Source organism: Lasioglossum baleicum, chromosome 8, assembly GCF_051020765.1.
Source record: "Lasioglossum baleicum chromosome 8, iyLasBale1, whole genome shotgun sequence".
NCBI classification, from domain to species: domain Eukaryota; kingdom Metazoa; phylum Arthropoda; class Insecta; order Hymenoptera; family Halictidae; genus Lasioglossum; species Lasioglossum baleicum.
The window spans coordinates 15,652,203-15,666,432 of NC_134936.1; the positions used below are offsets into that span (position 1 = coordinate 15,652,203).

The window sequence follows — 14,230 nt, forward strand, 5'->3', positions numbered from 1 at the left end:
TTATTCGCTAAAGTGAAAAAATTGCTGCGTTATTCACTTTTTGCTTACAGTCAGTTCCATAAGTATTCGTACGCCCTTTAAAACAGAATAACTTTCTTATAATCGTAACAAACGAATGACCCGATGTTTTGCAAGCAATTAGAAGCATCGGTTCATTAAATGACGTGTAGAAAAGATTTTCAGATCGTTTGGAACAATTATAAAAAAGTGATTCTGTTTTAACCCGGCGTTGGTAAGGTGGGAAAATGTATCGTAAGTGGTAAGGTGGGGTCTCACACACCCACCGAAAGAATATATTGTATTATAGAAATAAAGAATATATTGTATTATAGAAATAAATACTTTTTCACAATTATAAGATTGCTTAAGAGGCTTGTGCAATTTATCAGAGTAAAAACGCAGATCCACGAAATTAAATTTTTATCATTCAAAAATACTTAACTCTAATGAAACATCTTTACAATGTTACAATCAATCTAAAATCTGTGGGGTCTGTGAGACCCTACCTAACTAACGCCGGGTTAAAGGGCGTACGAGTACTTACGGTACTGACTGTATTATGTATGTCGTTTGTATTCGTGTCATAAATAATGGAAATCGAGCTTGCACATTTTTACAGCAGTGTTGCAAATGCGCTTAACGCTCAATAAAATTCCCCGGAGTGGTTTACAGTATGCGGACTGTCGATATTTATGCAGACCGATGTAATTTATAATCGGACCTTCTCGTTTAAAATGCGATAAAGGAACTTGGCAGCATTTGCTGCAATGCATAAAGTTAGGAAAATGTGGTTTGACAGTTGTGATACAATGTAACTTGGCGGATGGTTAAACGTTTTGTCCTGCAAATGGCGTACTCGTAGACTCGTATACTTTGCGGCATGCTTCGCTCCGTTATTCCAATATGTAATTAGGAATCGTCGTGGTACAAAGACACAGAGGTACGCTATTATAGACTCATTGGATTAAGTTGTCTCTGCAGTTGGGGTCCATTGTATTAGGATTAGAGAGGAATTTGCTGATGGCCTAGATCGTGCTCGCTGGCTACAACATTCGTCTCTCGTTGCTTCTCTCCACGGCTCCGTACGAAATCAAATTCTTCGTACGTCCCCGGTTCTCGTACACGGAATACCCTAAAACTTGTTTCGAAATGCAACACGGAGGAAGATTGATCGCTCCCTGTTGCGGCCGGATTTTAAATGCAGAAAGATGCGCGAACAGATCGGATTTTAAAATGAGGCTCTCCCGACGGTTGCACGTGAATTAATGAGGCGCGCATAGAAATTCACAGGGGTCGGACCGAAAGAGGAAAACAGGCGTGCGCTTCGCTCGAGTGATCTATTATTTGCTCAACACACGGGAACGTGTGTGCTTGCACAGCTCTCTGGAAAATTTATTAATTGCTCTTAACGCCTGCTGGCTTAGCGAAAGTTGCGAATTATTCGGGGCTCTCCTGCAGTCTCCCTGTTTCGCTCATCGTTTTGTTCGTTCCGTGATCAGTCATCTGTTCAACGTTTAATTAATTTCATACCGGAATTTACTGATCGAACTTCCGAGCGTGTGCAATTCTTCAAACTCTCCGTGAAAAATGTGAATTCAGAGGAAAGTCGAAGATCGAGAGACGAATTTTCCTTTCGAAAGAATTGCCAGGGCATTGTTCGCAGAATTTTTTGCTCGGCTCGGGCTGATTCGGGCCCGGTAGAAAAATACGTGTCGAGCGTGACGAGACTTTCAATCTGCAGTTGCAAATCGAACAATCGTCGAAAGCGTAGACTCTCTCGAGAAACCCGACTCGAACGGTCCTCGAAAAAAAAAACAATCGTAACTTCTCTTTATCCGGAGAGCGAGGACGGCGCAATTTCTCGAGCAATTAGCTGCCCGGTGAAATTGCAAGCATTGTGCCGGCAATTTTTAAGGTAAACAGAAAACGGCTGATTCGTCGGGGGATTAAATCGGCGAGGAGAGAGCGGCGACGCTTTCGATTCTTCGCGCGCGTTCAAGGGGAGAGAACAGCTCAATCCAAGACGCTCGAAAGCGAACGACCGTTCGGCGGATGCGAACAGCTTCATTTACGCCTCCTATTATACTCCTGTGCTAATCGTTATTATGGCAGGTCGTTGCATAACTGCAATTACCGCACCGCGAGGAACAACGTTTCTTCGGATTGCACCGTTGCACGCGATATTCTGGCCTCGCAGGGTCTACGACCTCCCACGGCGATGTTTCCTCCGTGTTCCTCTTTCCAGAAAAATCCTAACGCTCGATACGATGATTTATACACTGATAAACTGTCCGTTCCGATAGCGATTTATGGCCATTAATTGAGTGAAAACATTTTTTTCCGTTACCGAACCCACCACAGCGTGATTTTTATAAAATATATTTCCCTCGTACCCGGCGAACCTGGTCGGAATACAATATTTATGGCCACGAGCGTATGCACATGAACAGTTGTACGGCCACCGGAAAAGCAATAAGAACAACCGTAATTTATTCTCTCTCTCTCTCTCTTTCTCTCTCTTCCTGAACAACCGTCTCCTAAGGATGGTTCTTATATTCAATTACGGTTGAAAAACAGCTAATTACTTTATTCTTTCTCGGGGGAAAAACACCAGGTACTTTTCCGTTAATTGCATCGGGAGCTTCTATTTTTTCTTGTTGTCTAATTAAATTCGCTCTCGTTAATTGGAAAACTTGTGTAAACGCGAACAAAACGAATTCTTGTTCCTCGAAGTAATATTCAATTTTTCTGAAGTGATGATGAAGTTTTTCCCATGAAGACACAAAGAAAACGCGAAGCCAGAATAGCGACGTTCAAATGCAGGAATGTGCCAAAATATTTACTGGGAATAGAATTTGCAAGCGATTCGCAGTTTCGTAATTTCCGCGCAGATATCTGCTCGTAGACAAATGCGCTCCATTGCGAAGGAGTTTTTCAGTGGAGCGTGCAGGCCGATCGTTTGCGATACAATTGTTCGGAGGCAAATATCCGCGACTAATCGAACTGTGTCATCGCATCGATATGATGCATGGGACAACTGCGTGCAAGCAGATTGCGCGGTCTGATTCTTCAAGGATGCGAGCGCACGACAACGACGTCGCGAACTATTTCTAGACAATCGGCAGCTAGATGAAGACACTTTTCTTGTCTGATTGCAGGGAGCTAGATTCCGGGATACCTCCCAACAAATCCATAAGCAATGGCAGGTAGATCCGGCGAGAGCATTCCCAACAGTTGGCACCGTTACCACGGGCTCTGTCTCCCCTACCTCAGGGGAGATTTCAACCCCCAATTCGACGCCCAGTCCGAGTCCTAGCCCCACCAACAGTCAACAAGTCGTGGTGAGTACCAATCACTTGTCATCGATTTACTTCCCTTCAAGGGCTTCCATTGTTTACGGCTGCGAGCCACCAAACGACTCCGCGAAGCTTCCACAAAGAGGAGCCGAGGTACAGTGACTCGAATTAAAAAAGGCGATCAATTTTGTATTATTGTGCTATACGATTTGAACTTGCAAAACGTATTTTAAAATGCAACTTTTAGAATTTTTTCTACAATTGCGATCAATTCTATAAAATTTCTCTTCACATCCTGTGGTAAACTAATTCTCTAGCTTCCCAAACAAGTTCAAATCGTATAGTACACTAATTGAAAAAGTTATCGTCTTTTTTAGAGCGTCCGAATATTAATTCGAGTCACTGTATGCTTAATCGTAGATTCAGAATTACGGTTGCGATCTGTCAAAGAAAATCGTGTTGTTCTTCACGTCGGAATAATGACGGGAATTAATAAAGGGTGTCCAGAAGAGGATGCTGTTTTCAATAAGGAAACGGTTGAATAGAAGCCCGACACGCGAGAGCCCGAGAAATCCAGCCCCGTTTCACACAGGCCAATAAGATTTTATCTCCGTGATTCACGAAACGACGAAATCTCGATATACACGCGCCTTCCGGGCGTAAATCTCGGCGGAAGCTGCGAATACCCTTTGAAACTCTCCAGGGGTGTATCAACCACATCCACGAGGTCCCCGTACATGTGGGTCAAGGGTTGAGAGAGCATTGTACAGAGTGTATCGACGAGTGATAACCGATTTCCCGTATCATACATAGAAACTCCAAGAATTCCATCGAGCCATTCCCATTTTCACCGCGTTCGTTCCGGGTTGCGTGATATATCGAAATTTTCTGCTAGCGATTCAATGAATTCGAAAATATATACGATCCACCGAGGGAACGTTTATATTAATTTATATTGGGATCCACAGTGGTGTGAAATATTTTCTGCAATTCTTTTCCTAGCTTTTGGTAACCGAAAAAAAATGGAATACGGAATTTGGAGCTGATCCATTAGCGAACACTTTTTCCACCCTTTGAAAGCATTTTTCGGGTGGAATATACTTTTTCTCCGACGCCTATTCAATTCGAAACACGGAACTAACGCAATCTAACTAAAGTGAAACAAACTTGGAACATGGTGCCTGTTTAGAGGTACTTTCGCAGTAGGGAAATGCCGAAAATACTTCCGCGAAGTGCAATTCCTGCGCCCGTTTTCAATGAACGCTGCACGGAGCTGAATGAACTTCTACTATTACAAGCCTCGGTGCACGATGAACACGTTTCCCAAATTAATTTACGTACCGAATCAGAAATATTTATTTTGCGGAGTCTTTTTGCTCGAAGTGGAAACGATTTGCGCTGCATAGTAATTTTGTATTAGGTTAATTACTTCATATCAGTATGATGCTGGACAGCGTTTGCGATAGGGTGGTATCATATTTGTTGAGGGTGAAACGAGAAGGGAGTGAGGGTGGCCGGCGTTTCCATTTTTGTGCTATTACGACGATTGCCGGTTTCCGGCGCGGTGCAACCCACTGCAATCCGGTGCAACCCGGTGCATCAGCAGAAAGAGCAGATATATGCCGCGCGGAGTGTGCATACAACTAAACGCACGGCATTGTTCGCGGCAGACTATCGGTATGCGAGCCGTACATCCAATTGAACCGGTCGCGAAGTCGAGGGTTGGGGGCGCAACCCCTAGCCTACATCGCCATTGTACTCCCACGACTCTGCTGAGTTTGATTCTAGGTCACCAGGACTTAATGAGAAATTACTAGCCGTATATGGAGACTTCCGGGCGCGGACTCGTTGCGTTCGTACCGATAGATTGGACCCTGTTTTAATCATCCCCTAACTAGTTACAACCACGAGAAACCAGAATCAGGTCCGATCATATGTGCTATGAAAGTATGATTATTTGATTATATTAGGGCGTGAGGAAAGTAATCTCGTTTTTCGTGTAGAGATGGCATTGCTTCCAAGTCGTAAAAAGGCATATAACTCAATTTCTTGCTAATAAAAAATAGAAATTCTACAAGCATGCGATCTTTAAGTTGCCTGAAAAATCGCAAAAGATCATACAACACAAAATGTCGTAAAACTTCTTCTGAATAATAAAAAAATTGGCTTTTATTGTCGCTTAAAAAGACGAAATACAACATAATGACTAGACTGCAGATATTTATGCATTTGTAGCAAAATTGAGTAGATGAAATTCATAATTGTTGAAAAATTTCTAAACTGAAGACGTCAAGATATGATTTCTCTTTAATTTAGTTTCTATTTCTCGCAATCGATGCAGACAATTTTGATTTTCCATACAGATCCACAGTCTAATAATGACGAATTAATTCCGAATGCATTTATGTTCCCGATACACGGCTCGAGTTAATTCCGGCTTAAGATTGTTAATCTGGAACAATCTTTGATCCCGAATAAAAGTCGACAGATAGCGAATGTGTATCTAGTCCATTGGTGGAAACTGGTTCATTGGGAGAGCCGGACGGAGTATCGCGATAATGTCGCAATCATTCGAGTTAATCTTGTTTTCCGTTCACGGAGATGATCTTTGTCGCAAGGTCACCGGTTCGATACCGTGGTGACGTCGAGAGAGCAATTTGTATATGCCCCGGGCGGAATCGTCGATGATCCCATCCTTAGTTTTTGCCAGTGCTGACCTAATTAACCGACTGCGACCGACCCTCGTAGATTACTATCACCGCGCCGCACCACGAATTCGGGCTCCCGTCCTTCGTGTGAAATAAAATCGCTACGATGCAGCCTGGCGGCTACTGGCCTGATGATGGCGATGGCGTGCTCTTCGGCATCGGAGTGCCCAATTGGTGTAAAGTCCAATCAGATTATCAGCGGTCGTTCAATTGTACGCGCGATCGGACCTCGACATTATTATCGCATTAACGCCGATTAGTCGATGCCCGTCCGATCTCGGACGGTCCAAACATTATGACACGATTAACAGGGGAAATTGAAGTCATTAAGGCGGTAGACTCGTTTGCAAAATTGCAAGGCGGCGGGTGCGCGTTCTCATTTCTCGATAATACAAAAATGGGATTTTCCAGTGGTCAATTCGGATAGACACATGCTTTTTATATTTATAATCAGATCAACTCAGATCAAAGAGCAGAAATTCGATTTTTAGGGGTTGCCGAAGATTCAAATACAACGCAATAGGGAAAATCGAATAATCCCCACATGAATTTCTGCGGTTGCACAAAAATGTGTATCAAAAGATGAACGAGAGGCATTGATCAATTCCATTATCAATCACGAGAGCGTTTAGTATGGATTGAAAAGTGCTCTCTCCCCTTTCGCTGCAATTAGAGCAACGGTCTAGCAGTCTTCGCTGAAAGGGGCTTCAATTCGAGAATTTAGTGCGTGAAAAGTAGATCAACAGCGGCAGAAGCTTGCGTAGTTGGACTGTTCGCATCAAAGATCCCCTTTCATCGTTGGAAATCAGGGCGAAGAAGGCGACGCGACGCCGCGTCGGGTCGCATCGCGTCGGCCGGTTGCTCACCTTCCGGCATGCAAAGAAGTCACTACCCTCGGCTTAGACGAGTTCTGTAAGCAATTTCACAGGCTTCCCTGGCCATAAAGTCCATAACTGTCCTGGTGTTTATGAAAGAAAGGGACAAGTTGTCAAGTGTGTACCTAAACCAGACCTCCAATCTTATCTATTTGAATTCTCGAATAAAATTAGCTTATATCGATTGTGGAAAATCGCGATGGGGGTTCACCGCGCGGCGGGAAGATCGAAATCAAGCACGGAGTCAATCTTCTGATAATTAACGTCTTAATCGGCCGATGTTATCTCGCAATTACTAGCACCGGATAAACTCTTCGGTATCGTCGAGTGGATCTGCACGATCGCGAGTCTCCGATAAGACAAGGTTCCCGGTCCAACGTGTCCGGGTTGTTCATGGAAAGCAATGAATCGATGAAATTCACGACGAACGTTTCGCGTTCCAGCATCGCTTTCGCCCCGCTGGAAATCGGTTGCTACTTATGGTAATGGCAGGGGAACAAGAAAACCGGGAAGCCAAGGGTCAAGAGGGCCTCTCCAAGAGAGACCAGCGAAAAAAAGGGCTACGAGCAAGTCCTTGAGAATCCTGCAGCTGCCAGTCGTCATCGGTTCGTTGAACGCAGCGAACTGCCAGCCGAGCACTACCTAAACATTTTAGGGTTGATAGAAAACTCGGTCCCATTCCTCCCGAGGGCACCTACATCAAATATCGTTGAGAGGAAACCGAATATCTTTTCGAATATCCTTTCTTTTTCGAAGGAAAATATTAAAAAATTATTTCGCAACAAAGCTTTGCTCTCGGGGCGACTATGAAGGCGCAGCAGTAATGGTATCGCACGGTTTCCGGTTTGAACAGGATTGTTATTCAAAGCGCACTCGTCGCCGGCCAAAATCTGCCGCTCGTTATAACAGAGCGCAGTCACGATCAAGCGGATCCCGGCCAGAATTTCGTTATACACGCGCGTGTTTCCAAGGATGCTTAGCTAACAAAGCAGCCCGTGCAATTAAGTTAAATAAGATTAATGCGCGGCTTGATGTAACGACTTCAATGGCCGCGGTGTGTATCTAGCGCCCCCGACGCGAATTCGTGCGTCCGTTGGTACACGGGCCCCGCAAGACAACGTAAGATTAATTGCATCGAAAATGCGGCGAGGGTCGCTTTGCCGAAGGAGGAACAAAGGTGCACTCTGTTTACTCCGACGCCTTAGCTGAAACTACGTTGGTTTTCCACTAGCACGTGAATGGCAGTAATTCGAAGGAAGAATTTTCACTAAATTTGTGTTTTTGTAACAAGCATCGCTCGAGTAGGATGCACTTCAGCATTGTGTACAATGCCAGATGCATTTTCTTGAAGGACTGAACGGCAGTAATTCGAAGCAGGAATTTTCACTAAATTTTTATTTTTGTAGTGGGGATCGCTCAAGTGGGATGCACTTCAGCATTGTATACAATGCCAGATGCATTTTCTTCAAGGATTGAATGGCAGTAATTCGAAGCAAGAATTTTCACTAAATTTTTATTTTTATAGTGAGGATCGCTCAAGTGGGATGCACTTCAACATTGTGTACAATGCCAGATGCATTCTCTTCATTGTTCGTTTTTATTTGATTATATTTATTAATTGCGTAACGCTGCCGGAATACACTCTCCTTACAATACGGAGCTTGGTCGTCTGTATCGCTCGGAGATTGATCTCGAAAAACATTTAATAATGGCTGACAACAGATGTCGCGATTATGATCTTCCCGAAGATTCCTGCACTCTTGAAAGACTGCAGAGTCGAACACACTCGAAGACAGTCGACCGCAGACATAAACAAGCAGGATAGCCCCCATCCATCTTTTTTGACGGAAGTTCTCCAGCTTCCCCATCACTCGACCTTGTAAAAGTGCATAATCGAGCCTGTCAAATAGCCGTCCGAGCAAAGGATGTTTTCCAAACCGCTTGTGTTTTCCTTTCGCCACCGAGACATGAGTGGCGACTAACATCTGCCCTGGCACGCGTTAACGGCACATGGATTTATTTACGGTGCCGAAGGGGTTGCTCTGGGTTCGATCCTTGGCGACAGAAGGAGAAGAGCAAGGGAGAAACTGACGAAGGGAGGAAGCACTTTCAGGCCAGGCACTGAGCATAATCTCTTCTTAGCTGTTTCTTGTATCGACCAGCTAACTTCCGTTTTACTTTTAGATGTGCGTGGCTGCGAGGCGAAGCTCGGATATTCCATTCACCTTCTGATATTATTTATTATATAAATGAAAATAAATTCAGAAGATTCTCTTTTTCCTTAATCCCGTCTTCTTAATTGCTTTTCCGTACGAAGCCCCGGTGTCACCAGCTGCAAAGCACAAGCTAAACAAATTTCGCGAGCGAGGGGGGACCCAGTTCCGCTCTTCGAATCGCTTCGCGAGTTCCGGAAGCGGCAGGATTCAGTCGAGAGAAGGATTACAAGCGAAACTGGATTCGCAAAAGCGAGAGACCGGTAATATTGACTCCGTTTAATATCCACGGCAGAACGAAGGATTCGAAAACGATTGCGTTCCCGGACAGCCGCGCGCGAATCCCTGATCCACTTTCAGTTTACGGAACGCCACGCGGTGCTCCGGAACTGAAACTTTGCTGTGCTAGCTTTTAAATAAACAGGGGAAGACGCCTTAACTCTCGCACCTAGTTGCTGCAATATGCTCATCCGTAAATAACTTCTAATTGCAATTTTTATGGAACTGTATGTCATTATAGCATACAGAGAATAAGTAACTGCAACTTTGTATCGACAAGGTAGGATGTTAATCACCGTTTAATATGTTGTCCGCGACATCTGGACAATTACCCAAATATTGACATGCGTCTGTTCAGCGTCTTGATCCGACGTAAAGAGGCTATCAAAGTGTAAACACGTTATTAACCCCCCGAGTACTGGGACCCGGGGTGCTGTGCCGGGGTCATTTCTGACTCACGCCACCTTTCACTAATACGGACGCGTTCAAGGTTCCTCGAGGTTCGGTCAAGTACATTCTGTCATTCTGTATGGAGGACAGTTGTGCCAACTTAGCGACAAAAAGAATTTCAACAATCCCTTTAAGCGGGCTTTTTAAATGATCGATTCCCGGTACTTTCTTGACGGTGAAAAATGACTCCGGCGCAGCACTCGGAGGGTTAAATAAAGTTAATTGTTTACCATTTACATATAATCCACTGCTCAACCAACTTAAATTATTACAACACTGTATTGTGCTCGTAATTCTCGAAAGCGACGTTTTCACACGGAAAAGCTCAATTTTTGTCGCAAACGACAGCTAAATCTTGTTGCGGACCCATTCCGCGCCATTCGACACGCATCTGGGCGCACACTCGAGGAAAAAGAATCGCAACCAGTCAGAGGTCCGCGTCAGTCTTGCGAGAGAGAAGATTCATTTGTCGGCTATCCTTCCGCGCGGACGATTTGTCATCATTCTATATCGTGCGACTAGGACCTCGTTCGTTCCTCTTCTCTCCTCTGTCTGTTTCTCCCACTCTCTCTCTCTCTCTTTCTCCGTTTGGTTGAATGCAGGGGGTAGCTGCAACGGGCTCTAAGTGCATCGAAATTTATGAACCACCGTCGCCGAGCCCCTCGCCGCTGGCGCCCGAATCCGCCGAACGATTAATGTCTCGCTTCTCGACAGAATTTTACGTCGGAACCGTGAAAAATGCTGCCACCCGTGAATCTTCTTCGAAACACAGTCGCCGCGGGCGACTTTTTTCCCCCGCGGATGGGTTTAATTGCTCGCCAACGCCGAATTGCTTGGCCCACCACGCACTGCGCCTCATTTCGAGCACGCAAATTGGGATATTCGTCACGGAGCGCACGGGTGCAGTTTTTAATTTTAAACTGCTCCGCATATACTGCTACGGCACTGGCTGGGTCTACGAATCAGTGAAAGTATCTATTTTACTTCGCAAAAATGAATTCCAAATTAATTGCATATAAACCAAACGAGATTTTTTTAGTTCTTCATCAACTCTTGAAAGGTGCCCGATAGACTCTTGCAGAACCTCCATCTGCAGTCTGACGAAAAACATAATGTCCTCTCGGCCCACGTTAATTTATTCCGCAAACATATCCAGTGGCGGCAATCAAAGGTGCCATTTGTACACAGTCGCCGTTAAAACGCGATAAAAGCGCCACTTCCACGTCGGATATAAAAATTCATCAAAGAAATTTGCACGCGAAGCTGGCACATTCCGAAACATTAAAGTCCAATCGACGGGAGCCGGAATTAAAGCAAAAATTTCCGGGAGAACTGGCGTTCCCCGTAATTCCACCCGGACAAAGACAGTAAAAACAAACGAAGCCGATGGGATAAAAAGCGTTAAATAAAACAAATCGTATTAATTAAAAGCAGTGGTAGCGCCGCGTACAAAGGTCCGGGACACGCGGGGAGGGGAATGGAACGTTATTACAGCGGACCGTCGACTCTAATTTGCGCACCTGTGCCCGCTGGGACCGTTTCGTCAAAAATGTCCAGCTCGCCTTCCGCACCCCGGTAATAAAGATGTGTCGTTACGATCGTCGCCAATAAATGGCGTGCGGAAATTTGGAGAGGTCCATCGGCACATCGCGATACGAGCATAAACGAGATTTAAGACCGGAGAAAATGGACCAATTTTTCAGAATTTATCGGTTCTAAATTTTATAGAGAATACATTTTTATTTGTAATCGCTAAAGAGATCGGCGTTCGAGATGAACGGGACGAGCAGCTCGATAAACTCGTCCTTCGTCGATTCGCGTTTCCTTTGTCGCTTTTTTTCCTGCGACTGCGTGGGTGGCGAGGCAACGCCAGCGTCTGCGTGTCCTTTTTAACCGGACCGCCGCGATTATTATTGTTATCGACGTCGAGTAAACGCCGATCGTGCTCCATTAACACAATGGCTACAAGAAATGGGTTGGAAGTGTCCGACGATATTGTTACCAGTTGCGTTCGCTCCAATTCCTGGCCACCATTGTTGCGCCGATTTGAACCCTCACAGGGTGGGGGATGAAATGTTTGTGTTATGCGAACGGCTCGCTTTGCTTCGCCATTGTGCTGCCGAGGCGATAGATACGTCGGACTGGAACATTTAGCTCTGGAAGAACACGGTTGACGCGTTTCCTTTCTGCCGAGACTGTAAACCGAAGATTTATGAACTATTCGCGCATTTTACTCTTTCATTGCAGATACACAGCTAATGTTTCTGGGTGAAACCCGAACGAAAATTCGCATTGCTTGAACAATAATCTGGCGGGTCCCGGGCCATGTTTCCAGAACAGGGTTCGCGCTGATTAAAACGAAACAGGGGGAGTCAGTGTTCGCAAATATAGAAGTACTGCAAATACCACAGAATTAAACGGACACTATACGTATTTTCTCGTTCGCGAGGGACAACTTTCCTCGCTCTCTCTCGAGTTTATTAATACAAATCCCAATAACGTGTCCACGACGCGTTATTTCTCCCCTTTCGCCGACAATTATCGGAGTCGCACGCATGATCGATTAAACGGAGTCGTCGTAAATTACAGGGACGCCATTAGGCCGCGTGAAAATTTTCCCAGGTGCATTTCTACCGTGCGGTATCGCGACGAATATGTAAATGCGGCGATTACGTCGCGCGGAAACGCGATGGCAACCGGCGAACGGGAATTATTATTTCTTCGTGTATCGGGGACGATTATCGATACGAATTCAATCCGTCCTCTACCCCTTCCCGCCCCTCTGTCGTGGTGCCAGTCACATTTATCGAACCGAAACCGGTTCGAGGAGACAGATCATTTGTCCGGATCCTCGTACGATCTCCTCCGTCTGGCGGCGTGTCATCCTCGTCCTTGATCCTCCATCGCGCTCCGATTCGAAGGCGCGATCAAAGAAATCCTGACCGAAAGTTCCAATAAAAAAGCCTGCATTCTTTGCGGTTGTTAGTGTTCGGTTGCGGATCATTTTAAGGAGACGTTCCGCGCACAATATTTTGACGGTTTCGAAACCCTCGCTTGTGAAATGAATTTTCACTCACGTATCTAAAGAATAAGCGACACTATCGCCCATCCGACGCGCCAGCCAAGTAAAATTAAATATCGAGTGTCGCGTTATTGTGCGCGGTGTAAATTTATGCTCGCTGTAAATCCAGAAAACCTGCAGAGTGGTCTTCCGCCGTAGCTTATCTTAATACAGCCATTGTTCATTTAACGAGAGACTATCTGGACTATACATTATTCATTCCTTTGAGCGTGGAATCGCCCAGAGGATCGCAATAACAACTTGCAGTTTCGCGGATCGTCCTGCGTTCCACGCTTTTTTCCATCGGGAACGGTCTCTCGCATTCATTCGGAGATGAAGCGGTCCGGGATCTCTGCAGTTTTATCGTCCCGAAGAACCCGTCGGGTCTCGCGTAATAGTTCCACTTAAGTGTATCGCGACGCCGAACGTCCCACCTGTTTTTCACCATCGGCGAATTAAGCTGGAGCCGGCTTTAATTAAATATGCGGAATTAATTTCTCGCGCGTACGGATCGATCCTCGACCGCGTCACGCTCGTTCCCGACGATGACTGTCGAGAATCGAACACAAAAAATGACGAGCGAGAAAATTCTCGATTAATTTTAGGTATTTGTGTATAGGATTTTGCACAGATATTTTTGGGTTTGTACTGAAATAGAAAATTGTCGACCGCGCGATGGAAGATCTCGATCAGTATCTCGGGGCGGCTGGCGTAGGAAGGGAGCGCAGAAATCGCAAGTGAGCTCGATCGGTTTATCACCGTCGGCCGTGCAAAAGAAGGACGAACGAGTAGGAAGAGAGACCAGGGCGAAAGAAGTGGAAGAAGTGGAGAACAAGGAGAAACCAAGCGTGGTCTTGGGGCGCCTTAGCCGGGGCACGGCGCAAGCGCATTCCGTTCTACCTAAACCTATACGTTCCGTGCGTGATCCGAAAGACACGAGCTCCATTCGAGTTCCGTCGGCTTTTGCCATCGAACGTGCCGAGCGCGCGCGCGTCTTTCCTCCGTCTCCTGGCACACAATATTAACCAAAAAAGAAAAAGAGAATCACTATTTAAAAAAAAAAAAAAATAAAACAACAATCCTCGATCCTCCGACTGGGATCGTCGCGATGCGTCCGCGCGTGCACGGGCACGCACTTCCGGCGGGCGTGGATTTAAAACGAGTGATGATCGAATCGCCGCGGCGCCGTTGACGAAAATGTCGCGCCGCTAGATCGTCGATCCTCGGTGTGACGTTCCCGGCTCGATCATTGATTCGTTTGTGCCCCGGTTGACAGCTGTCAGCATGCTCTCTACCGTCCAGTGTCACGGCGACGTGCACCGCAGGAATTACCACGTCCCATACACGG

The 14,230-nt window shown here is 45.7% G+C and overlaps 1 protein-coding gene across 12 annotated transcripts in view; it reads left to right on the plus strand.

Moving 5' to 3' along the window:
• Positions 1-14,230, plus strand: part of LOC143211349 (protein abrupt-like) — a 307,845-nt gene that overhangs the window by 229,104 nt on the left and 64,511 nt on the right. For 7 of the 12 annotated variants that reach the window (XM_076428893.1, XM_076428891.1, XM_076428894.1 and 4 more), the window contains one exon: positions 3,159-3,341. The exons of 3 other annotated variants lie outside the window; for them this stretch is intronic. In XM_076428893.1, coding sequence (XP_076285008.1) covers positions 3,159-3,341 — 183 coding nt within the window. Of the gene's footprint in view, positions 1-3,158; positions 3,342-13,656; position 14,230 lie in introns of those variants that run through there. 2 more of the 12 variants (XM_076428923.1, XM_076428900.1) reach the window with 2 other exon arrangements.